This window comes from Neoarius graeffei, chromosome 27 (assembly GCF_027579695.1).
Source record: "Neoarius graeffei isolate fNeoGra1 chromosome 27, fNeoGra1.pri, whole genome shotgun sequence".
NCBI lineage: Eukaryota > Metazoa > Chordata > Actinopteri > Siluriformes > Ariidae > Neoarius > Neoarius graeffei.
The window spans coordinates 33,249,253-33,276,502 of NC_083595.1; the positions used below are offsets into that span (position 1 = coordinate 33,249,253).

At 41.0% G+C, this 27,250-nt stretch overlaps 1 protein-coding gene across 2 annotated transcripts in view; it reads right to left on the reverse strand.

Moving 5' to 3' along the window:
• The window catches only part of rassf7b (Ras association domain family member 7b), a 37,466-nt gene extending 12,043 nt beyond the window's left edge, over positions 1-25,423 (reverse strand). Inside the window, exons 1-3 of one of the 2 annotated variants that reach the window (XM_060911956.1) lie at positions 25,157-25,423; positions 8,797-8,946; positions 3,963-4,846 (exon numbers count right to left, since the gene is read on the reverse strand). In XM_060911956.1, the coding sequence (XP_060767939.1) occupies positions 3,963-4,846; positions 8,797-8,899 (987 nt within the window). In that variant the 5' untranslated portion in view covers positions 8,900-8,946; positions 25,157-25,423. Of the gene's footprint in view, positions 1-3,962; positions 4,847-8,796; positions 8,950-25,156 lie in introns of both variants that reach the window. The other variant, XM_060911957.1, reaches the window with a different exon arrangement.
• Positions 25,424-27,250: the final 1,827 nt, after the last annotated feature.

Genomic DNA, 27,250 nt, shown 5'->3' on the forward strand with positions numbered 1-27,250 from the left:
GTGCGGAGTTTGCATGTTCTCCCCGTGTCCGCGTGGGTTTCCTCCGGGTGCTCCGGTTTCCCCCACAGTCCAAAGACATGCAGGTTAGGTTAACTGGTGACTCTAAATTGACCGTAGGTGTGAATGGTTGTCTGTGTCTATGTGTCAGCCCTGTGATGACCTGGCGACTTGTCCAGGGTGTACCCCGCCTTTCGCCCGTAGTCAGCTGGGATAGGCTCCAGCTTGCCTGTGACCCTGTAGAAGGATAAAGCGGCTAGAGATAATGAGATGAGAATATGTTTTCATTAGTGTGTAACTATGAATCATTGTGTTTTTGTAAGCTTAGAATGAGCTCTTCATATCTACATAGGGAGCGGGATATCTACCAAAGTGGCCACGCCTTGCATGTGCTGCCGCTGGGATAAAACTGCCGAGGTAACATTGAGGTAAAACTGCTGAGATGTGCAGATAGAAATACCGTACATGACAACCACTGTATGATGTAGTACGTGATTGGAAACAGTGGAATAGTCAGTTGTAATCTGCAACCTCATCACTATGTGCCACTGAATCCTACATAGTGCACCTTTAAACTTATTTGAAACACACCTCCTCAAATATTTCCTCAACTTCTTTACAGTGCTCTTGCCTTTTCGTGATGCATTGTGGGATACTTTGAGTGCACTATACAGTATAGGGTGTAAATAATCCTCACTAAGGTTTCGGACAGCACTACAAAACGGCGTCCCTACTACATAGTGCCCTATATAGCGAGTAGGGAGCGATTTTGGACACAGGGATTGTCAAAAGACGTGCACGTTCTCTTTCAAAGGCTGATGTAATCAAGCCGGAACTTTGTTTGTTTCGATAGCAATCAGGAAAGTTTGAAAAAAGTAGGCAGTAAGCATCATTTAAACTCGTTTTTGTGCAATATTTTGTTTGGAAAACAGTTTTCAAAATGGCGGCACTGACACCTGGCTGACACTTGACGTTTCGAAGTCTCGCACAAGTCTCGTGAAGATCGCGCGGATAAGCGACGCCTGCCATGGACCAGACAAACCAAATTCAACATGGCTAAAAAACGAACAGGCCGATAAGTATAATATTTAATTGCAATTAGTTGCCAATACGAGTCAAGATATAAGGTTACTAAAACCGAAAACATCTCATCTCATTATCTCTAGCCGCTTTATCCTTCTACAGGGTCGCAGGCAAGCTGGAGCCTATCCCAGCTGACTACGGGCGAAAGGCGGGGTACACCCTGGACAAGTCGCCAGGTCATCACAGGGCTGACACATAGACACAGACAACCATTCACACTCACATTCACACCTACGGTCAATTTAGAGTCACCAGTTAACCTAACCTGCATGTCTTTGGACTGTGGGGGAAACCGGAGCACCCAACCGAAAACGTAATTGAATAAAAAGTTAATTAAGAAATAAAGCAAGTTTAAAAATGACTTCAATTCCCCTTTAAGGTCACCTTGATTTTTCTAATGTCACTTCATAAAGTAGCCACAGGGAGGCAGCAAAAAATCCAAGGGTTGAAATCCAGCACAAATTTAAACACCAGGTTTCAAGTTCCTTTCAATTTATTTACTTTCAAATTTCAAAGCATGTCTGGTTCAGAGCTGATATCAAATCCACACTGATACGGTTTCTGTTAATCATTAATACTATGTACCTCTTTCATCTCCATTTCACCTCTGCCTTCCTTTTACGGTTTCGTGTTCACGTATAAACTCGCTCTTCTGTGTTTTCAATCATTTTTCACAATTACAAAATGGTTTAGAGTTCAAAGTTATTGTTCTTAGTACGTGAGGCTACATGGATCTTATGTTACCATTTTATGAGATTTAATTGTTAGATTGTTAGTGTTACCAGTTTAAAAAATTTTAACACTGCATAGACGTCACACTGTTCAATTCAGGGCCTATGAACTGATATGAACATTTTTATTTTTTTTAAATAAAAGTAAACTGTTCAAACTAAAAAATTAATTTATGAGTCAGACAACACTAGTTATGGTTAGCGCTGTCGCCTCACAGCAAGAAGGTCCTGGGTTCGAGCCCCGGGGCTGGCGAGGGCCTTTCTGTGTGGAGTTTGCATGTTCTCCCCGTGTCCGCGTGGGTTTCCTCCGGGTGCTCCGGTTTCCCCCACAGTCCAAAGACATGCAGGTTAGGTTAACTGGTGACTCTAAATTGACCGTAGGTGTGAATGTGAGTGGGAATGGTTGTCTGTGTCTATGTGTCAGCCCTGTGATGACCTGGCGACTTGTCCAGGGTGTACCCCGCCTTTCGCCCGTAGTCAGCTGGGATAGGCTCCAGCTTGCCTGCGACCCTGTAGAAGGATGAAGCGGCTAGAGATGATGAGATGAGATGACAACACTAGTTATACACTACTTGCTGTGTTTCAATAGCATTTCTATATCATGAGGAGCTTAGCCTGGACTCGTTTTCTAGCTGTTGGTTGGTTCTTCTTAGTCTTGTGTCTTGTCTTTTTTCTAGTTTATAAAAAAGGACCCTTGGATGGTGTAGCAGCTACGATTAATGGACTAAAAACATAGTCTTGCATCGACACACTTGTATCTTTCACCTTTTACACCAGTGTGGTCTGTTTCATTAAGATTCATTATAGCTTGTGTAAGTATGATTACAGCCTTTTCTGCCTTCTGCAAACTAAAGTGGTTGACGAGGCTGTGATGCAGGATGGATTTAATCACACCTTTTAGGTGTAGTTGCCCTGCGGTAAACTTAGTCATATTGAGTTTACACTATTTTGTTTGCGTAACTATACCTCACTGTTAAGTTTCCTGGAGTGATGTGTGAGTCTTCAGAAAACATTGAACTCTGCCTTAATTTAAGCAGTTGCAAAGAGGTGATGTGACAAGCCTGGGCAACTGATCAACAGGAAATAAAAGTGGTTGTACAATGCTGAGTTTAGCTAGACATTACATATAAAAATGGGGTTGGGACATAACCAAAAAAAAAATCACCACATAACACGCTTATTGTATGTTACAGTATATAAACATACACCATGAAACTGCATATAGCACTCCAGTAACCATGCAAGTACGAATATCGTTAACTTGGTTGGGCAAACCACAAGAATAAAAGTACATTTTTATTTTTTAACTTTTTAAGAGGTGTATCTGGAAATTATATTTTTGTGACACGACCATGCAGAACAATATAACACAATGTTACCAGCATAACTCATTCACATTTCCTAATCATGGTATACAAGTATCGCCTTTTAAAAACAGAATGAACTGGAAAATGTAATCACATCTGTTTTCTAGCCAGTGAGCACTCATACAGTAGTGGGCAGTTACTGATTTCAAAATATGACCTTTCAATGAAATCAAACATTTCAGCTCCATCATGTTCTGATCACAGTGAGACGCAACCATCTCATGTCTTCCTGAATTCACCTCCCAGGGTGCCAAAATAAATAGTAAAGAATGGGGGAACCGGGGCAGCACGGTGGTGTAGTGGTTAGCGCTGTCGCCTCACAGAAAGAAGGTCCGGGTTCGAGCCCCGTGGCCGGCGAGGGCCTTTCTGTGCGGAGTTTGCATGTTCTCCCCGTGTCCGCGTGGGTTTCCTCCGGGTGCTCCGGTTTCCCCCACAGTCCAAAGACATGCAGGTTAGGTTAACTGGTGACTCTAAATTGACCGTAGGTGTGAATGTGAGTGTGACTGATTGTCTGTGTCTATGTGTCAGCCCTGTGATGACCTGGCGACTTGTCCAGGGTGTACCCCGCCTTTCGCCCGTAGTCAGCTGGGATAGGCTCCAGCTTGCCTGCGACCCTGTAGAACAGGATAAAGCGGCATGAGATGAGAATGGGGGAACCGATCCTTTAGATACTCCATCCCAGGATACCAAAATTAATAAGAAAGAATGGAGAATTCTGGCTGGATAATGTTTCCTATCATTGACTGTACTAGAATGATAATACTAGTGAATGAGAGCATATTACCTGCAGCAGTGCCTCTGCCATCTTGAGAGCCTTTTCTGTCTCCTCGAGGGAGGAGCTCAGTTCAGATCCCTGATGTTGCACCGTTTCTAGCTGTCCCCTGATCTGTCCCAGAGATTGCGCCATGTTAGCTTGTGTGTAACGCATACCATTGTTCCTGTTCTCTTGTAGTTGGATATCGTGTTCAAATCTCCCAGAATGGGTTTCTGCTTCATGAATCCTCTGGCTATGCTCATCTAGAACTACATTGAGCTCTCTTAGTTGTTTGAGCATGCTTTGTTCTTTTTGAACCTCAGAGTGATACTCAGACTCCCAGTACTCCCCATGAGCCAGTTCTGCCTCGTTTTGCCTAAATTTGTCTCCCAGATAGTTCATCTCCTCTATAAAGTCTGGGGAAAAACTCGGAGGTGAAGGTTGCTCCAAAACCCAGGTATGCTTTTCCACAGCTTCCAAATGGGCCTGGATGTCCTGCAACCTGCTCTGCTGCTGAAGAATCTGCCGGAAGACCTCCTCTTTGGATGGGTCGGCTTGGGCATTGGATGATCCAGGAGGACCAAGGGGTACTCGTAGTTCTGGAGAGTCCTTTGGAACATTTTTGGGTTGCTTAACAAAAGGTTCTGAAGAAGCAGATGGCCCCAGGTTGAAGCTGAGAGCCTTCTTGGGCACTTTACTTTTTGGAGGTTCTGGTTCCAGGAGTTTTGGTAAGGAAGGCACTCGGTCCAGGTCAGAGCCCTCACTGCTGCTGGGTCCAGTACGGCGCAGGATGAACTGTACTTCACTGCTCAACTGGCCTAGTTTGGCCAGGGCTTCCAGAGGACGCTCATTAGCAACAAGCTGACGCTCTTTGTCTCTCAGCTTCTGGACAAGAACATAGCGACCTGTTTGCCCTGCAACATAGTTATATAATTTCATAGTGAGACAAACTAGGATTTATAATATTGCTATGCAGTACTGTAGATCTGGTTAGATTATCTCTGTCCTCTATTAAAATATTTTCCAGGCTAGCAATTAACCCCACCCCTAGCCAGAAAACAATTACAATGTCTTGCAAAAGTATTCATCCCCCTTGATGTTTGTCCTATTTTGTTGCATTACAAGCTGAGATTAAAACTGATTTTTTTTGGGGGGTTAGCACCATTTGATTTACACAACATGCCTACCACTTTAAAGGTGAAAATTGTTTTATTGTGACACAAACAATAATTAAGATGAAAAAAAACAGAAATCTGGAGTATGCATAAGTATTCACACACACACACACACACACACACACACCAAAAAAAGTCAATACTTTGTAGAGCCACCTTTTGCTGCAATTACAGCTGCAAGTCTCTTGGAGTATGTCTATATTAGCTTAGCACATCTAGCCACTGGGATTTTTGCCCATTCCTCAAGGCAAAACTGCTCCACCTGCTTCAAGTTAGTTGGGTTGTGTTGGTGTACAGCAATCTTCAAGTTATGCCACAGAGTCTCAACTGGATTGAGGTCTGGGCTTTGACTAGGCCATTCCAAGACATTTAAATGCTTCTCTTTAAACCACTCCAGTGTAGCTTTTGCGGGATATTTAGGGTCATTGTCCTGCTGGAACGTGAACGTTCGTCCTAGTTTCAAATCTCTGGCCAACTCGAACAGGTTTTCCTCCAGAATTGCCCTGTATTTAGTGCCATCCATCTTTCCTTCAGTCCTGACCAGCTTTCCTGTCCCTGCAGATGAAAAATATCCCCACAGCATGATGCTGCCACCACCATGCTTCACTGTAGGAATGGTGTTCTCAGAGTGTTGGGTTTGTGCCACACATGGCATTTCCCATGATGGCCCAGGGATGAGAGTTTTCCGCTTTTCGGCGGATTTCCGCTTTTTCTGAGTAAAAAACAACCTTTTTATATTATGCCAAATCTGTTGAGAATTTTTTTTTATTAATTTCGGGGGGTTGGGGTATGTTCCTTCATGCTGTTCAAACTTTATTAACTCCAACGATGTTTACACATTATTTGTAAGTCTCCATCTTTAGTCTCGTTTAAATCTCGTTGAATGTGATGTAAAATTCGTGTTATCTACATTGTTATTGGTCAAAACATCGATGTCGAGACCATAATAGCCAATCAAAACAGTTTGTACAAAGGCACCCACATCCGCTTTCTTTTATCAAAACTTACACATGTTCGTGAGCTGCATATCAAAAATACTTTCCTCTAATCGGCATTTTTTTCTCAAGATGCCGAATACTATTTACAAGCGAGATGAAGCGAAGGTATGTGAAATTGATGCTGGTATAAAAAACAAGTTAACAAAGCAAAAGGAAAGCAAGAGAGGAGTGTGAGAGAGAGCAGAAGAGAACCAGGTTAGAGCATGTAAAAACACAGGAGGAGCTAGCTTATGAAAGAAAAAGGAAAAAAGAGAGGACTGATGAGCTTTTGGCTTTGGCCAAGAAGCTGAAGTCCAAATGATCAAATGAAAATTTGCTTCAAAAATAACTGGGAACTGTAAATAACTTTTTACTGTAAAAAGTGTAAATAGACATTTTCCTTTTGAAGAAAACATACAAGTGATGTGGACAGTAAGATAAAGACAGTCCCCATAAAATATGCATTTGTTTGATTCAATACATTAAATATACGCTACCGTTCAAAAGTTTGGGGTCATTTTGAAATGTCCTTATTTTTGAAAGAAAAGCACTGTTCTTTTCAATGAAGATCACTTTAAACTAATCAGAAATCCACTCTATACATTGCTAATGTGGTAAATGACTATTCTAGCTGCAAATGTCTGGTTTTTGGTGCAATATCTCCATAGGTGTATAGAGGCCCATTTCCAGCAACTCTCACTCCAGTGTTCTAATGGTACAATGTGTTTGCTCATTGCTTCAGAAGGCTAATGGATGATTAGAAAACCCTTGTACAATCATGTTAGCACAGCTGAAAACAGTTTAGCTCTTTAGAGAAGCTATAAAACTGACCTTCCTTTGAGCAGATTGAGTTTCTGGAGCATCACATTTGTGGGGTCGATTAAATGCTCAAAATGGCCAGAAAAATGTCTTGACTATATTTTCTATTCATTTTACAACTTATGGTGGTAAATAAAAGTGTGACTTTTCATGGAAAACACAAAATTGTCTGGGTGACCCCAAACTTTTGAACGGTAGTGTATGATCATTTGAATTATAGCTGACAGTGTTGATAACTATATAACTTTAAAGTTTAAATAGACATTGTGAAGAAATCATATGCAAGTAATGTGGACGTTAGGAAAAGGTCAGTTTCCATAAGATATGAATGTTTTTATTTAATTCAATATATTGAATATATGAAAATTTGAATTATTAATGGAACTGTAAATAACTATGAATTTTAATGGACATTAGAAAAACAAGTGATGTTGACAATGAGTAATAACCAGTCCCCATAAAATGTAGATATTATTTTGAATTAATGCAATGCACATATTGATTTTGATACATACTGTTTTATATAATAGTGTTTTTATTTCAATAAGTATTAAAATAGTCATCAGGTGTTTTAATTAACTACAGCTCAGATTGCAGGAAATAGGGTGTGTAAGGTCTCATTTTGAAAAAAAAAATTCCCGGGGGGTGTCCCCCTGGACCCCTCTTATTACAGATTTTCTGCTTTTTTCATCAGGACCCACTCTCATCCCTGATGGCCAAAAAGATCAATTTTAGTCTCATTTGACCAGAGAATCTTCTTCCATGTGTTTGGGGAGTCTGCCACATGCTGTTGGGCAAACTCCAAATGTGTTTTTTTTTCTTTTTTTTTCTTGAAGCGTTGGCTTTTTTTCTGACCACTCTTCCATAAAGCCCCACTCTGTGGAGTGTATGGCTTAAAGTGGTCCTATGGACAGATACTCCCATCTCCACTGTGGATCTTTACAGATCCCTCAGCGTTATCATTGGTGTCTTTGTTGCATCTATGATTAATGCCCTCCTTGCCCGGTCTGTGAGTTTTGGTGGGCAGCCTTCTCTTGTCAGGTTTGTAGTGGTGCCATATTCTTTCCATTTTGCTATAATGGATTTAATGGTGCTCCCTGGAATATTCAAAGTTTGGGATACTTTTTATGACCCAACCCTGATCTATATTCCTCCTCAACTTTGTCTCTGACCTGTTCGGAGGCTCCTTGGTTTTCATGTTGCTTGCTTAGTAGTGTTACAAAATCAGGGTCCTTCCAGAACAGGTTGCTTTATATAGACATCATGTGACAGGTGGATCTTAATCAACTAATTATGTGAGTTATGAAGTGAATTGGTTGGACCGGCTCTTATTTAGGGGTTTCATACGAAAAGGGGTGAATACCTAGGCACACTTCAGATTTCTGTTTTTTCATCTTAATTATTGTTTGTGTCACAATAAAACAATTTGCACCTTTAAAGTGGTAGGCATGTTGTGTAAATCAAATGGTGCTAACCCTCCAAAAATCTATTTTAATTCCAGCTTGTAATGCGACAAAACAAGACACACCAAGGGGGATGAATACTTTTGTTAGACACTGTAACCAGCTTTTTTTTTTGCTTGTTTTTGCTTGTCCTACAAAGACCACTCATGGTGTATACATAACCAAGGGGATGGGCTCAAATGTAGTGGAGGTAAAATACTGCCAGCATTTTCACCTCCCAGACAACAGGGGGCTCTAAAATTACAGACTGCTCCTTTAGGCCTCATCTGTTAAACTATATGCTGGTGTCTGTTCTGGCTCAGCTTACTTTAGACAAAACAATCTGCCAAATGTGACTATATTTAATTTACCAAAACCTGTTGAGAAATATCGATCAATCAGAATAACATTACATTTTGCTATCACACAGATTCTACATGCTAATACATACCTATTGCCTGAGCAAGAGCGATGACCACATCCTGACAAGACGTTTCTTCAGACAGGCCGCAGACGACTCGCTGCACGCCGTCGACCCACACCTTTAGCTCCATCTCTGTGTATGAGCTTCATGCAGCAACTCCTTTCACATGGTAGTGTCCTACTGAAGAAAATGGACACTTTTAAGTAAATCTAGATGAATAATCATACTGAGAAGATTTGTGATCACAAATATCCAGCGCTGTTAAAATCCAGGTACAAACAGAGGCAGTAAGCTTTACACTGATTATACTAAACAATGTGAAAATGATGAATTGTTAAAACAAAAAATCAATAATATTACACTCAAGTCTCCCAGACTGGGTCTGTAACTTAAGAAGTTCTGTCAGGTAATTTGTGCCATAGTGTTTTCTAAAAGGGCAGCAAGATGGGTATCAACTGTATGTAAGTTGGTATTCATATGTTTTGCAAAATATATAATATTTTAAAAATTATTAATTTTGCCATTTTCCGTGCTACTTCCATAAATAAACATCAACTAAAAAGTTACATCTTTCGACGTAAAATATGTTTCTGATATTAGTTCCCTTTATATGCATTTTTTTTTCTCCAATGAGGAAGTGACATGCAGGAAGTTAATATCGGATGGCAGTTTTAGCACTGAGTGCACATGAATCTGATGGTCTGGATGTAATAAAACAGACGCAGAATCCAAAGGTCTGTGAACACTCGTTAAAATGCCTCTGTTTTTTGTTTTTTCCTCACTGAAAACAACATTTTACATTGCAAATTTCATTCTCAGCAACACCTAGAGTGAAAAATAGAATCTTAGAAAGATATACTGTACATACAGTTTGTATTTAAATAGATTCAGTAAACTTATTCAATACATTTCAGAACATATTAGTATTTGGTACATTCCCCCAGTATAGTCATTACAATACAGGCATTTAGCAGACACTCTTATCCAGAGCTACTGTACGCTCAACAGGGTGATACATGATATAGTGCTCCAGGGTTAAGGGCCTTGCTCAAAGGCCCAACAGTGGCAGCTTGTCAGTGCTGGGGCTTGAATCTATGACTTTCAAGTCAGTAACCCAGAGCCTTAACCATTGAACCACCACCGCCCCAAGCTGGCATAGTCTCTACAAACTTGCCGTTCTGTATTAGATCAAATCGGAGTGTCATCTGCACAGTTGCTCAATGGGAGGTATAAGACTCAAGGAAAATCTATCCTTTTGTATAAAAGAGGTGGTGAATATATCAAAGTCCCTCTCACACCAGAATCTGGTCTTCCCAGGTAGTCTCCTGTTCCAGTACAGTACTAACCAACTCTTTAAGGCATATGGGTGCAGCGTCAATCTCCATTTCGATAGCCTATACAGCTAGGGTTACAGTGGGGGCTAGTCCTCTGGTAACTGCGAGAGTTTGACTTCCCCGCTCGCATCTGTATTGCAGCGTGCCTTGCCAGATGGTAGTAGGTACCATTTTTGTGGCTCCTGCCTCATAGAGGTAGAGCCACGATGTCATTGTCTTGTCAGAATGTAAGAATGAGTGTAACAATAGTACACTGTGCATGCGCATACACATAAGCATTACAATCACCAGAACAGCGAATTGTGATCTTGTGATACAAACAGTTGATTTCGCGTTATCAAAGGTACACAAGAACGAGTGGCAAAGCCACCATGTCATCGTGTTGTAAGAATGCAAGAATGAGTGTAACAATAGTGAAACTTCGTAAACAATCAGCACTTATCCTCATCAAGTTCGATTACCCGTTCTACTTCTTGATAAACTTCGGAACCAATCAGAACCAGAAAAGAAATAAGAGAAACTTCGTTATAACTTTGTAGTATCAAAAGATAATTGGCAGATAAAAAGATAAAATTCACCTCGTGGTTCGCCAAGGCTACTGATTCAATATCAAGTAAATGGTGTTTATTTTAAGAAAATTTACCTTTTGATTATCACAGCTTTTGTTTCGTCCTTCTGAAAGGTCAAATGAAAGGTTTTGTAAGGTTTTTTTTAGCTTTTTGGCAGATATTTACGCCAAGATTTCCAGCCATTCAACAAAAACTTGAGAAGGCAGTGAAGACAACGTTGAAATCTTTTGAGTGATCCGCTCGGTTTGCAATTACAAAAGTCCCATGTGGGAATAAATCAGCTCCTTCGTGAAAACTAAGAGTAAAAGTTCAAAGTATAACTGGTCAAACTTCTGCTATTCGCTTTAATTTTTTAATTTTAGAGTCTTTACACTACACTTGTGAAACAGAATGTGCTCATTAGTACTAAAAAATGCTTCTAAGACAATTCATGAACAAGTGCTTTCTTACTATTTTGAAAATAGATCTAGTTCACAGCACTGTATTTTGAACAAAACACAGTAAACAAAATTGGTAACTAAAATACTCCAAACCCTGATGCTGCCAAGAGATGAGGCGAGTATCACTGATAACGTACATATTTACTGTATGGACATGGAATCAGAAAACGATTTTATTTATAAGCAGTAGCCATATGTACCCATAGGGTACCTGTTTTTATGATGGTCTTTGGTATGACCCAACCATGAGTAGAACTCATGATCTCCTAGTCAAGGGGCAGAGACACTAACCACTTGGCCAACTCACAGTCGGTGAAGACAGAATATATCATAAATTTAAATAGTGACCTACAATATTGAATAAATATTTCCTTTCTTTGGTTAAGGGAACAGTCCACCGTACTTCCATAATGAAATATGCTCTTCTCTGAATTGAGACGAGCTGATCCGTACCTCTCCGAGCTTTGTGCGGCCTCCCAGTCAGTCAGACGCGCTGTTACTCCTGTTAGCAATGTAGCTAGGCTCAGCATGGCCAATGGTATTTTTTGGGGCTGTAGTTAGATGCGACCAAACTCTTCCACGTTTTTCCTGTTTACATAGGTTTATATGACCAGTGACATGAAACAAAGTTCAGTTACACAAATTGAAACATGGCGATTTTCTATGCTATGGAAAGTCCGCACTATAATGACAGGCGTACTAACACCTTCTGCGCGCTTCGACAGCGCATTAATACCTTCACTCCTGTTTTCCCCCTCTCCCCCCTCTCCCCAGCCCCCCTGACTAGACTGTGTTCCAAGGAGTGCAGGCTACTTGTCTTGGTGGTCACGTTGGTTGTATTGACGGAAGTTGGGGGGGGGGGGCGGGGGAGAGAAAAAAAAAACAGGAGTGAAGGTATCAATGCGCTGTCGAAGCGCGCAGAAGGTGTTAGTACGCCTGTCATTATAGTGCGGACTTTCCATAGCATAGAAAATCGCCACGTTTCAATTTGTGTAACTGAACTTTGTTTCATGTCACTGGTCATATAAACCTATGTAAACAGGAAAAACGTGGAAGAGTTTGGTCGCATCTAACTACAGCCCCAAAAAATACCATTGGCCATACTGAGCCTAGCTACATTGCTAACAGGAGTGACAGCGCGTATGACTGATTGGGAGGTCGCACAAAGCTCGGAGAGGTACGGATCAGCTCGTCTCAATTCAGAGAAGAACATATTTCATTATGGAAGTACAGTGGACTGTTCCTTTAAAATTTTTCAAAATTCTAAAACTTTTTGTTTAGTTCCAGATTTAGAATGTGGTCTCAGACTTTTGGACCCCACTGTATATGTATTTAGATACCTTATAGCTACAATAATTAGTCATTTTTCATCAGATAAAGCTATCATATACGTAAGTGCTCTTTGCCAACTATGCTATACTCCATCTATCAATAGAAAGGGTTGATTGTCGAGTCACAGCTGACCAGATATTATAGAAGAAGTGGATCAGTCTCAGCACAACAGTGACATTGTGTGTGTGTTGTACACACTGTATACACAGTTTAAAACTACAGCTCAAGAGTTTATATTAATCACCCTACAACCTTCATTGGTTAATTATTCTTTACCCAGCAGTGACATCAACACAACTGTCAACACTACTGTTTTTGTATCCTTGGGTTAGAATGGACACACCTTCTAATTCAATGTTTTTTCTTTATTTGTATTCATTAAAAAACACGTCATGTCTAAAAGTAATGATGGACGCTGTTTATCTTTACTTAGTTGAGCGGTTCTTGACGTAATATGGATTACCACAATTGTGGTGTGGAATAGGGCTATTTACTGTATTTTTATTATTTACTGTTTGATTTCAAACACGGGCAGCACGGTGGTGTAGTGGTTAGCGCTGTCGCCTCACAGCAAGAAGGTCCTGGGTTCGAGCCCCAGGGTCGGCGAGGGCCTTTCTGTGTGGAGTTTGCATGTTCTGTCCGCGTGGGTTTCCTCCGGGTGCTCCGGTTTCCCCCACAGTCCAAAGACATGCAGGTTAGGTTAACTGGTGACTCTAAATTGACCGTAGGTGTGAATGTGAGTGTGAATGGTTGTCTGTGTCTATGTGTCAGCCCTGTGATGACCTGGCGACTTGTCCAGGGTGTACCCCGCCTTTCGCCCGTAGTCAGCTGGGATAGGCTCCAGCTCGCCTGCGACCCTGTAGAACAGGATAAAGCGGCTAGAGATAATGAGATGAGATGAGATTTCAAACACATTAAGAAGGAAAGAAATTTCACTAATTAACTTTAGACGAGGCACAGCTGTTAACTGAAAAGCATTCCAGGTGACTACCTCATGAATCTGGTTACGATAATGCCAGTAGTGTGTAAAGCGTCATCAAGGTAAATGCTGGATACTTTGAAAAATCTAAAATATGAAACCTATTTTAACACTTTTTTTTATTTACCACACAATTCCATATATGTTCCATATGTTATTTCATGGCAGCGCGGTGGTGTAGTGGTTAGCGCTGTCGCCTCACAGCAAGAAGGTCCGGGTTCGAGCCCCGTGGCCGGCGAGGGCCTTTCTGTGCAGAGTTTGCCTGTTGTCTGCGTGGGTTTGCTCCGGTTTCCCCCACAGTCCAAAGACATGCAGGTTAGGTTAACTGGTGACTCTAAATTGACCGTGAATGGTTGTCTGTGTCTATGTGTCAGCCCTGTGATGACCTGGTGACTTGTCCAGGGTGTACCCTGCCTTTCACCCGTAGTCAGCTGGGATAGGCTCCAGCTTGCCTGCGACCCTGTAGAACAGGATAAAGCAGCTAGAGATAATGAGATGAGATGTTATTTCATAGTTTTGATGCCTTCAGTGTTGTTCTACAATGTAGAAAATAGACAAAATACAGAAAAACATATGAATGAGTAGAGTAGGGGTGTACACACTTTTGGGGTTTGATTCCAGGTGGTTTACTGTGGTAAAATTTGTTTCATATTCAGAACTTACCCAAGTTCTTATTTCAGAAATGTTTTTAATATGACATTAAAAAGAGAATCAACTGATTCTGAGTTAGTAGGACATTTTCTCCAAGTGTGTTTCACTGAAACATTAGGGACCATCTCTAAATTACAGTAAAACAGAAAAGTGTAAAAACCTTTTACCAATTGCCTGATTACAGTAGGATGTTGCTAAATAAAGGCCATGAAACCCAAATCACTCTAATCAGTGACTGCCTACACACGCAAATTGGTTAGCTGAATTTTTCAGGTGGAAAAGATTTGAACAGTAGCTTCAAAACTATTTGTACAGCAATAAGCACCGTCTCATCTCATCTCATCATCTCTAGCCGCTTTATCCTGTTCTACAGGGTCGCAGGCAAGCTGGAGCCTATCCCAGCTGACTACGGGCGAAAGGCGGGGTACACCCTGGACAAGTCGCCAGGTCAATAAGCACCATAATAGGCATATTTGACTTCATATTTGCGATAAATGTGTAATTATTTTTAAATAATCATTAATACTTGATAATGATATAGAAATAAACAAAGCTAGGCTAATCAGATACTATTAAGATAATGGAGTGGCTGAGTAGTTGCTATTATATCATAAATTGTCCACTACTACCATGTCATCATGCTCATTTAGTAGCTGACTGGTAATTATTGCCCGTAAAACCTGTGTCTCCTCAGTGACGTAGACTCGGCCCTAGCGGAAGTCTCCGGCGAGGAGCGCTGATTGCGAGGTCCCGTACAATTGAAACTCTCAGGTGAGTCGGGGAGGGGATTCTCCACCGAGGCTGCGTGCAGAGTGTTAGCATGAGCATGTAGCTTATGGCAAATGATAGTGTCTTGGATTAGCATAGTGCATTCGCACGAGCATGTAGCCTACAGGAAATGAATAGTGTGTTGGATTAGCACTAATCCCATGTTTTGGAAAATCGAAAATGTTGTCTTGGGCCCCTCTGGGGTGTGACCAATCCATGTGCAAAGTATGGAGTATGTGTGTCCAGCCGTGTCGATTTGCATAGGCGGACAGACAGAGAGAGAGAGAGAGACAGACAGCCTTCCTTTGGTAGAATAAATATACCTTTTGTACTGTAGCAGCTCTGCTTTTTCTTGGTTGGAGAAGTTGTAGATTCATGTCATGGTGTGTGTCCATAGGGCCCCAACAATGGTTTAAGCCCAGGGGCACCCGACACCCTACGTCTGCCCCTGCCTATAGATAAAAAGCCCTGCCTATAGATGAAACCCTCAGTCACATGCTCACATCCTGACACTGACATTCCAGTGCAAAGCCAATTCACTGAGGAATGCTGCATTACAAGTCTGAGAGGAAGACCGAGACTAGGACAACATGGTGATGTAGTGGTTCACACTTTCGCCTCACAGTAAGAAGGTTTCAGGTTTGAACCTCACTGCCAACGGGGCTTTTCTGTGAGGAGTTTGCATGTTCTTCTTGTGTTTGCGTGGGTTTCCTCTGGGTGCTCTGGTTTCCCACACAGTTCAAAGACATGCTGATTAGGTAAAAAATACCCAGCCACTGAGGTTGTACAAGCCAGTGCATACTTAGTGCTGGTCCCAAGCCTGGATAGATTGGGGAGGGTTGCGTCAGGAAAGTTATCTGGTGTAAAAGCCTATACCAAATCAAATATGTGGATCATGATGATCCGCTGTGGTGACCCTTAAGAAGAAGGACACGTAGATATGTCATGAGGGACAAAATCTTACTAATGATGATTACTGTTATTCTATGACTATTCTTTCTACATCATCATGCCTTAAAATGAAGTGGTGCTTATGTATGAAGGTTGTATGTAGTGTCAAGGTCAATAGACAATGTAAATGATTGCAATCTGCAGTTTCAGCACACAATCTCACAGAAAACTGACTGTGTCCCAAAGCCTGGCAGGACCAAACTGTTATCTGTTATCAAACAGAAACTTGAATCAAGGCCAAAATAGTTGTAAAGATGAATACTTTAGCAGTGGAAAGTGGTGAATGGTTTCTAACACATTGCACACGCTAAGATATTACACAATCGTGTATCTGCATCTTTGCAAATCTTTATCTTTGGCAAATCAACCCACTGATTCAGCTCTCCATAATAAAATATGAAATCAAAGATCCGCCTGCAGGTCCTGACAAACCAGCCCTGCTCGGTCTTTAACATCAGCTGTGATATTCATGCTCCAAGGGCAGATCCGATCCTCAGGGCATTGTTTGTAAATGCACAGGTGAAGATCAATAATGCCATACAGTACTGATTGTGCAGTGTTAATGTTCTCCAACTCTCTATCAGGGTAAAGGCCGATGTGGAGGTGGAGCACTTGCACCAGCTTGTGTTTGATACAGATTACACGCCTAAGGCAATCATTAACCAATGCACACATTCCTGCACATTCTGACACTGTGCTCACTCACATAAACCAAATCCAGACTGCATTCTGTGAAATTTTATATATAATCAACATGAAGCCTTGATTTCATGTTCTTTAAATTCGTTTCTTAAGACAAGGATTTTTTAAGATGTTACCTTGACAGTTTCGGCGATAAACTTCCGCCTTCTTCAAAACAGTCACCAGATGTCGAGTGGTGACGTGCCTTATCAGCTGATGCTACTCTAAGGAGGTGTGAACGTCCCGCCCAATTTGACAGGTAGTTCACGCCTCCTGCTGTCAGGTCGCTCCTCCAGGACGGCGCTCCAGGTGTGCGACAGCGCATACGCTCCCTCATCCCGGTTCATCGTTCTCTGCGCACGCTTTCGTATCTCCACTGCCTCTAAAATCCAACGCTGGAATCTATTTTCTTCAGCTTTGGATTTTAGATCCAGCATTGGATTTTAGAGGCAGTGGAGATACGAAAGCGTGCGCAGAGAACGATGAACCGGGATGAGGGAGCGTATGCGCTGTCGCACACCTGGAGCGCCGTCCTGGAGGAGCGACCTGACAGCAGGAGGCGTGAACTACCTGTCAAATTGGGCGGGACGTTCACACCTTCTTAGAGTAACATCAGCTGATAAGGCACGTCACTACTCGACATCTGGTGACTGTTTTGAAGAAGGCGGAAGTTTATCGCCGAAACTGTCAAGGTAACATCTTAAAAAATCCTTGTCTTAAGAAACGAATTTAAAGAATAGTTTCAATAGGTAGACATAATGAACTTTCACTACATACTTGATTTCATGTGTTAAAGTCCAAAAAACAAAAACATTTCATGGCTTGCTATTGTAGGTTTGAATTAAATTGATGAGAGCAGCAAGGAAGCTCACTTGCACAAAGCAAATTCAATTTATTCATGTTCTCCTAAAGTGTACGCCTTCTAATGATTAGTTGTCAGTGATGAGTTTAACCACAGAACAGTTACCACCTTCGTAATGGTTCAGATGTGGGCTGTACAAACAAAACAGGACTCATAACAGTACAATCCCTACAATCCTACGTTAGCCCGAACTAATCTCGTGGTGGCAAAATAGTACAAATCCCCATATTATGGGATTTACATCCTAGAATGAAACAAGAAAACTTTTTTTTTTGTTACTTTGTCCATTCCTTCATTCTATCTCTACACCACTTATCCATTGTGGGTCGCAGGGAAACTTGTTTTTAACTTGCTTTATTGTTCTCTTGCTGCTTATTTCTGTTTAAACGTTTGGTGATTGGGTGGTAAATCGGTTCACTGCAGCCTGACTTCTCCAAATCCAAAGGCCAGCCCCACCTCCTCGTGGTGCATCCTGGATAACGCACTTGTCTATGGACAGGGGTGGTTAAAGGGGCTCTGGTGAAGGCAGGATAGGGCTAGCAAGCCATTGCTGGATAAATATTGCTCGAGTCACTCAAAAAAAAGCTTATCTGCTGACAGGTGTTAGGCCTACCAGGAGCTGGGTGAGAGTAAGACCAACTGGGTATCTGCATCTCCCCACAACTGGATGAGGGTAAGAACTTCTTCCTTAGTCCAGTTATCACAGCGATTGGCTTGGGAATCACTTCACTCCGTCGGTTAAAGGCAGAAAAGTTTGACAAGGAAAAGCACTCGAGAAGAACTGACCACTGAATTTGCTTGTCTGGATGATAAATGACCTGGATAAATCTACTGCACACACGTAAGCCTTCCTACTTGCCACCAATTGTTTTAGATCGTGAGTGGGAACAAGTTGCACCCGGAACAAGATGTTCTGGAACAAGGTGCACCACCTCGTAAAAAGGGGGAGCAAGTTGTGCCCACTGGTGTCAAATTGTCCCGGAAGAAATCGTGTTTAGACAGGCAGTTGCACCAGGGCAACTTGTTCTGAGAGCAGCTTGTTCCAGCGCAAGCGGTCATGTAAAAGCAGCTTATAACTACCAAATGTCACTGCATCAGATACCTGATGATTACTGAGTGATTGCCACAAATGAAACTTTGGACAAGTTTTCCCCTAAACTCACCTATAACAGAAGCCTAACCCCTGTTGTTGAAGAGGTCGGTAAATGTTTGCACAAAACTGTAATTGCCTACTTTATCCTGTCTTGTTCTTGTGTTCAAAAGTAGGACATATGTATCTAAGAATTGCTTTGGAAAGACACATTTCCTCAGATTTATATTATCCTAAAAAACCTTTTCTGTTACCTTGTCTTGTTGAATTTGTGTGATTAATTGTGTATATTAAACGGTTATTGATGCAATTCAGGGCGGCATGGTGGTGTAGTGGTTAGCGCTGTCACCGTACAGCAAGAAGGTCCGGGTTCGAGCCCCGTGGCCGGCGAAGGCCTTTCTGTGCGGAGGTTGCAGGTTCTCCGGGTGCTCTGGTTTCCCCCACAGTCCAAAGACATGCAGGTTAGGTTAACTGGTGACTCTAAATTGACCGTGATTGTGAATGGTTGTCTATGTGTCAGCCCTGTGATGACCTGGCGACTTGTCCAGGGTGTACCCCGCCTTTCACCCGTAGTCAGCTGGGATAGGCTCCAGCTTGCCTGCGACCCTGTAGAACAGGATAAAGCAGCTAGAGATGATGAGATGATGCAATTCAGCGATTTCCTTTAGACTTCTATTCCATTACGATTCCAAGTAAATAGGCTTTTTGTGTCAAAATGCGTTGAAAGGCACACGCCTGTAATCTATAGATGTGGTGGGCAGACATTAGTTTGAAAAAAAATTCACATATTTCTTAACTTAAATTTAAATGCGTTCTGCTGAAAGATGTTTTCCTTGGCAGATGTTTAATCAGACTAGCTGGAAAAAAGTGCAAATGGAATGCAAACATGGAATTCACCTTTTAAAGGTCTGTGAAAAGTAAAGTCTTAGAGTGGAATATTTCACAGAAGATAGTGCTCTGTTTTGCTGAAGTCATCAATGATTAACTTATTGGAAATTATTTAACAGCCGGTGTTAGAATGCTTGGTATTTGGTTGTGTGTTTGTTTAATTATTTATTGTGGCTACTACCTCATATAGAGGCGCTAGCCACTATGTCATTGTGCTGTAAGAATGTAAGAGTGTAACAGTCGCGCACTGCACATACACGTGTTCTGATTAAAATGACCAGTGAGTGTATACAATCCAGTTTACCATTCGAAATAAATGGACTAGACTAAAGAAATCGCTTTCAGACATGTTTATGCTTATTACAGAGGGAAAGTGTGTTCGTATTTTAAAATATACTCCAGGTCGTCCCCCTTTCCTCGCCTTCTTCGGCCAGTGGTCCCATGTGTGATGTAGATGCGACGCACTTCCGAGTTGTTACGGGAAGTTGTTGAAAAGAGTATTGAGACCACTGAGCTCTAGCACCGGGCCATTTCTGGGAAATAGGAGTTTTAGTCATGGTGACAGCGTGTGTATGTCAGCCTCAGTTCGGAGATTTCAGTTTCGTAAACTGTAAGAGGTAAAAGTAGAATAATATAACACTTGGTATATTTTACTTGTGATTTTTAAATTGTTCATTTTTGAATTACGCTTCATTTTTGTTGCTACTGCCTCATAGAGTAAATATATATGCTATGTTTACTGTATGGACATCTCATCTCTCATCTCATTATCTCTAGCCGCGTTATCCTGTTCTACAGGGTCACAGGCAAGCTGGAGCCTATCCCAGCTGACTACGGGCGAAAGGCGGGGTACACCCTGGACAAGTCGCCAGGTCATCACAGGGCTGACACATAGACAACCATTCACACTCAATTTAGAGTCACCAGTTAACCTAACCTGCATGTCTTTGGGGGAAACCGGAGCACCCGGAGGAAACCCACGCAGACAACGTGCAAACTCCACACAGAAAGGCCCTCGCCGGCCACAGGGCTCGAACCCGCACCTTCTTGCTGTGAGGCGACAGCGTTAACCACTACACCACCGTACCGCCCCTGTATGGGCATGGTATTAGAAAACAATTTTGTTTATAAGCAGTAGCTACATGTACCCATAGGGTGCTTATTTTTATTTAGAAATGACAAAACCCTTTAATTCCAACGTAAACAATTTTGCAAGTTACGAGTTAAAAAATGCTATAAAATTTATTGTTCACAATTTATTTATTTATTTGTTTGTTTTTTATTACAACATTCTAACACGAACAATTTTACAACTTAGATGTTTTATTTATAATAATTTTAATTTTTTTTTATATGATGTATTATTTGCTGCTTATTTATTTATTTATTTATTTATTTTAAATGAACATTAACAGTTTCAAAATACAGTTTTTTTTAAAAATAACTTACAACTATTTATTTGTTTATTTTAAAATACAATATTCTAAAAAATTATTTACAATTTATATCCAATTTATCTATTTGTTTGTTTGATTGGCTGTACTGCACTAAATGACAAAATTCTTGAACTCGAATGCTAACAATTTTACAGCAATTCAGTTCTATTCACCAAACTAGTTCTCTTTCCACTCGGATCAGTAGAGATCTTATTAAGTTTCATTCGTGCCCACACCACTGATCTGTGTGAAATTACACACCCATTCCCCAACTCGGTGAAGCTGCACTAGATTATGGTCTGCCGAATGTCCCTCACAAAAGAGTCACCTGTTCTCCGAGCTCCTCTTCCAACCACTCAGATGTGGCATCAGCAAGATGAAAGCAGAGGGACAGAAACTAATGCAGGTGTATAGATCCCATATGGGAAACTGGTGACATCAAAGATCCAGGTGTGCCTGTGTTCATGAGGGTTTTAATAAAAAGAGACGATGGTGTGTCGGTGATGGTTAAGAAGAAATGCATTTAGTTCAATAGATATGGGTTTTTGTTTGTTTGTTTTTAACTATTTTCTTTGTACGCCTCTTGCGTACACCATATGCACTCCCATTTTCCCATGTTTACCCATAAACATGGAAATTTGATCAGTCCCCAGAAGGAAAAATGCAAATGTAAACAGTAATAAATAAAGGGAAAACAAAAGATGCTGGTTTTCCTTTGACATTATTCTTTTGCCAGATACCAGATACCATGCCTAATGAGATACAGAGGGAGTGTTACGTATGTTTGACAGCTGTCACCGAATAAATAAGAATATCTGAGAGATATCCAGCAGGTACGGTAGGGAGGAGGTTTTTTTGTTTTGTGTTGTTTTACAATGAGGACTGTCTGTATTTGATACTATGAACAAAACGTGTTTAAACATTCAGAATTCCAGAGAGTACATGAACCGGTCAGAACCAGGTTCTCGCCCTGGCATTAAGTTTCACATGTCTAGTTAAAGAGTGAAACACATTCTCAAGGCCAGCATATCTACAGTAAGCCTTCCTCATTGTGTACAAAGGGAGGAGTGTACTTTCTCATTCCTCTATGAGTTCACCAAAGCATCAAACTAAAGAATGATTACAGACTGAATAGGCAATTGATGGCATGCGGTATTTCAGGTGGATCAACCTACACTTCACTGTCCAGGAAGTCCAAAGAGCCTTAAAAAAATCTATATTTAATGTCAGCGTTTGAATTTATATTACTGTACATACTACTTGACTGACTGATTTGGTACAGCATGGAAATTTAAAGTCGGATATTTTCCAAACTACTCGGAGCAATGTTGTTTCACTGTTTATAATAAATTTGCCTTTGAGCTCGAAACACTCTGCACATCTGATCTGTTCTAAAATTTCATTAAATAGTCTCCCTGATCTGATCCTTACAGTAAACCAGACACTATCATTACTAGAATCTGAAATGCATCATTTACCAACAGGAACCTAGCCTTCTTTTCATTATCTAAACTTCAGCAAAGTGGATTTATTGTTATGTTTAAACCTTTGTGTTGATGGAGGCAGGAAGCAAACACACGCTGGATCTTCATGAAGTGGAATAGATGTGACCGGATAGTTTCGTTTGCATATCCAAATGAACTTGTCATCAGATAAAAGGAACTGGAGTTTAAAAAAAAGCCAGTGGAGTGAATCATCACAACTTCCTGGATGACCTCATGTTTAACCCTTTGTGCTCTTTTAGGTTAACCAACCTGGACTCCTATTATTCAGTAACTACAGGAAGAACAAACAAAAAAAATCATGATGGTATGTTACATTCAGACGCGCAGCTTGTGAACTGGCAAGGCAGGCAACTGCTTGGGGCCCCCTTGCCCAGGGGCCCCCCGAGAGTCGGGGCCCGAGGGCTTATTTATTTTGTTTTTTATTGTTTTTATTGTTCTTTACCATTGTATTTTCACATTTGGAATTTAAAAAACTTTGGTTTCATACATTTTTCATTGGTGTCAGATTATTTATAACATATTGGTGATGAACACAGGTCAGAAGGGCCCCCTGGAAATTTTTGCTTGGGGCCACAACAGACTCTAGAATCGCCTCTGGTTACATTATAAATTCGAGGTGGAGTTGTCAGACTATCCATCGATACGAGAAGCTTGGGGGTTTTAAAGAACAGCTTAAATATTTCAATTTAAACACCTATAAATTAAAACAAACTATTAACACACTTCATAATATTTTATTCTCAGTCACGCATTCTAAAAGAAGTGGGATCGATTACGGACAAAATATCTTTCCCAATATTTAATGTTGGTCTATATATCATGAGTAATAGTCATTTTTCCAGGATTATGAACAGCTCAATCTGTCTTACAATACAGCAATGGATGTCAGATCTGGAGTGACGTCCAGCAGATCATGAAAACCAGAGGTGGACAAAGTACCCAACTTCATTACTCAAGTCAAAGTACAGATCCCACTGGTCAGTTGTTACTCTGATACAAGTGAAAGTTGTCCAGTCAATTTTTTACTTAAGTTAAAGTTCTAAAGTATTTGCTTTTAAAAATACTTAAGTATTAAAAGTACATTTTCTGTCAACACATTGTTGTATTATTGCCACAACGCTTACAAAACCTAATGCCGTTACCAAAGACAGAAATGTGAATTCACAAAATGAACGCATGCTGTGCCATCATGGTGGTTTAACGTTAAGCTAGCTAGTCAGTGAAACTGCACCTGACATGCTAGCAAACTCTTCTCAAACTCGAAATCATATTGGGTAGCTAATGCTACTAGAAAAGAAAGATTTCTACATTCTGTTTATTTATCAAGATTATGCTAAAACATATTTCTGAAAGGACTTCAGATAAGTTATCATTATTCATGTTAGCGTAACTCTGTTTTTACATTCTAACTAACAGTGTCCAAGTTAACTAGCTACGTCTAAACGTTAGCCGTGGACAAGGCTACGGCAACTTGGTGGGCAAATCCATTGAAAGTCATTTGACTAACGAGACTGCATAGCTACGTTTGCAACATGATCGCCAGCTCTAAAAGCATAGACAACTTTGTTCCAAGCTTTCTCTTGGAATAAAACATTTATATACCTCAATATGCTTCCGCAGGTTGGACGGCGAGTTTTTGTAGGCCGTGATGTGGTTCATTTTCGGCAAACAAAGCAAACATTAAAATGAAACATGGATTCCAGGTATAGCCATGACTGCATGCATTCGCCAGAAGAACCGCCTCGTTCCATTCTGCCATCAACTGATCGTGTTAATGCTGCTGAGAAATCATTAAACTTGATTTTATACAGTCTATGGACGTGACGTGACCCTAGTGATTACTGACAGGCTGTCTTAGTGTCACCTGCGAACAAACCAAATCACGTTATAGAAAAAGAAAAGAAAAAAAAACATCCACTTTCAAAGCCGCTTCATATTAACGAGTCACGAGGACCTTGATAGAAATGTAGTGGAGTAAAAAGTATGATATTTGTCTTTCAAATGTAGTGAAGTTAAAGTCATAAGTTTCCAAAAAAAATTAATATTCAAGTAAAGTACAGATACTCAAAAAGTGTACTTAAGTACAGTACTCAAGTAAATGTACTGTACTTCGCGACTGTCCACCTCTGATGAAAACCCATCAGCCACACCGATCTTTCACTTGGATTTAATATTTATCAGATGTTGTATTTGAGGAAATTAATAAATAATGAGGCTGTTCGTATGTATTGCTTGCCAGAATTAAACGTTGTTTATAAACAGCTCGGATTAAGCACAGGTCGAAATAGATTTGTATTACACCCTCCCTATAGTGACATAGATATTGAAAAAAAATGTAGATACAGTATTACATGTTTGTAGGTGTTATATAAAAATGTCCCTGGAAGATCCTGTGTCTGTGTTCACAGTCGGTGTTACTGATATGATAAGAAAAAGAAGAAATTATGTCAGTAAGTACCATAGGTACCGTCATCTGTATATAAGACTCACCTTGGAAAATAAAATGACTGTCATTTGTAAATGAAATATACAGTATATTATCGAGCTGAATGGCCTTTCAAGAGCTACAAAGGTAAATGTTGCAGTAAACAATAATCTAAGAAGATAAAGTATGACTTTTCTTGCAAAAGTCCAGCATTGGAACCATTTTGTAATGTCGACTGATTATAAGCCTATAAGCGTCAATGACATATGACAGACTTATAGTCAGACTCAGACTCAGACCATGTCTTTTTCAACTGATCTAGCATACGGCACACTTTCTACTGACGTTTCTATTTCGTCTCTGGATAAAAGACGAGAGCAGACATGAATACTGGAAGAAAATCATCGACAGGAACTGATTGACCCTGTGGAAGAACGAGACAAACCTGCTGCTCAGGCGCAGAAGGCTGTATTTACCTTAGAGCTGAAGCGTCTCTCCTGAGCAACAGCTTTTCTGATCACCATTCTGAGCGAAACCAAAGACAGTATCAGCCACCTTCAGTACTCCTCTGTAGGTAAGGTAAAAGAAAAAAAAATCCTATAATGTACAACTGGTGTTTTGCTCTTGTTATGTAGTAAATATCAAGAGTGAGGCTGTCTAAGTGTCAAAAAGTGACTGTCTTTCTCCTTCTTTCCTCTTCTCACTACTATGCTATGCTGGTGCGTACCATGACTTTCCCATGCTCCTCCCCTCCCACAGGTGAGAGTCAGAAAAAAAATGCACTTCCTATTTAATCTCACTCTGGCGCTACGTCTCTCGCCCTCTTGTTTGACTTTGACTAAAGTTTTGGATAAAACTATGGCAACGCAGTCTTGCTTACAAATAACAATGCAAACCGATTACTTACATTTTACAGAATTAACTACCATTTGTTATTTTGATGCAGACATACAGTAGAGTCCTTCAAAAAGGGTACTAAATGAAACATGAGTATAGGATACCATTAAAGCTGTTACTGCATAACTGAACCATAAAGATCATCGTTATACCTTTAATTCATTTTTAAAGCAAGTCTTTCAAAGTAAAATATTCATATTTAATTTTAATTAAAAAAAAAGAGACAAAACAAACTTGTGAAAATATCCTACTGAGGAAAGCACCTCAGCAGCAAGAAAAGGAAGAGTTTAGTACCTTTTTTTTGTCTGACAGGACTATATGAAGTCCTTCCTCTCTTTGATACAATAAAGTTCCTTTATGTTTATAGTATATACAGGTTCATCTACTAATGGACACTTGCAGCTCTCTCTCTCTCACACACACACACACACACACTTTAATACTATTATTAAAGGAACTATGCACATGGTGGTGTAGCGGTTAGCACTGTTGCCTCACAGCAAGAAGGTTCAGGGTTTGAAGCTCACTGCCAACAGGGCCCTTTGTCTGTATACTTTAATTAGCTTTGCCATAGCAAGATATATGTACATACATTATGTCTGGGAAACCACTACAGCTTGCGCCAATTACAGTGGCCCCATTGTACCAAATCTGCATGTCTTTGAACTCTGGGGGAAACATGCAAACTCCATACGGAAGTGTTGGCCGTGAGGTTTGAACCCAGAACCTTCTCACTGTAAGGCAACAGTGATAACCACCATGCCACCCTATGGTATGGGTTTCCTCCGGGTGCTCCGGTTACAGTCCAAAGACATGCAGATTAGGTAAAATACCCATCCGCTGGGGTTGTACAAGACAGTGCATACTTATTGCTGGTTCCAAGCCCAGATAGCTTGGGGAGGGTTGTGTCAGGAAGGGTATCTGGTGTAAAACCTACGCCAAACCAAATATGTGGAACAAATCCACTGTGGCGACCCCTAACATCTCATCTCATCTCGTTATCTCTAGCCGCTTTATCCTGTTCTACAGGGTCGCAGGCAAGCTGGAGCCTATCCCAGCTGACTACGGGCAAAAGGCGGGGTACACCCTGGACAAGTCGCCAGGTCATCACAGGGCTGACACATAGGTGGGGTTTACATTAGACCGTATCAGCGGATCATCAGATTAACGTTTTTAAAATGATTAGCGTGCACACAGCAACGCCAATACACGATTCGCGTGCATACAGCAACGCCAATACACGGATACGCTCGGCTCCGCAGGCATCCTGCGCTCCAAATCACTCCGCCCTGAACAGCGAGTGCCCTCTGGAGGGTGCGCACTCCGGCCCTGCGCAGCTCACAGAGCACGCGAGTGAAGCACACGAGCAGTGATTCGGGACTGAGCCGCTGTGTGTGTGATCTCAGTGCATATCGGGCATGCGCGTCACTTACCACTTGCAAGTGGAAGGATGGCAAGCCTAAAGACAATCATAACTACACAATGGGCAGTATTTGCAGTATTTTCATACTTTTATACTCTTTAATGAAAGGTGATACAAGGCGGAAGTCCGCGCCGTTTTTCAGCAGTCGTGTCACATGACCAACGCCAGCTAATCAGGAAGGTGGATGTCACAGTGACGTTGTCCAATGATGACGCCAGCTAGAGCTCAGCACAGCGTATCCGCGTATTCT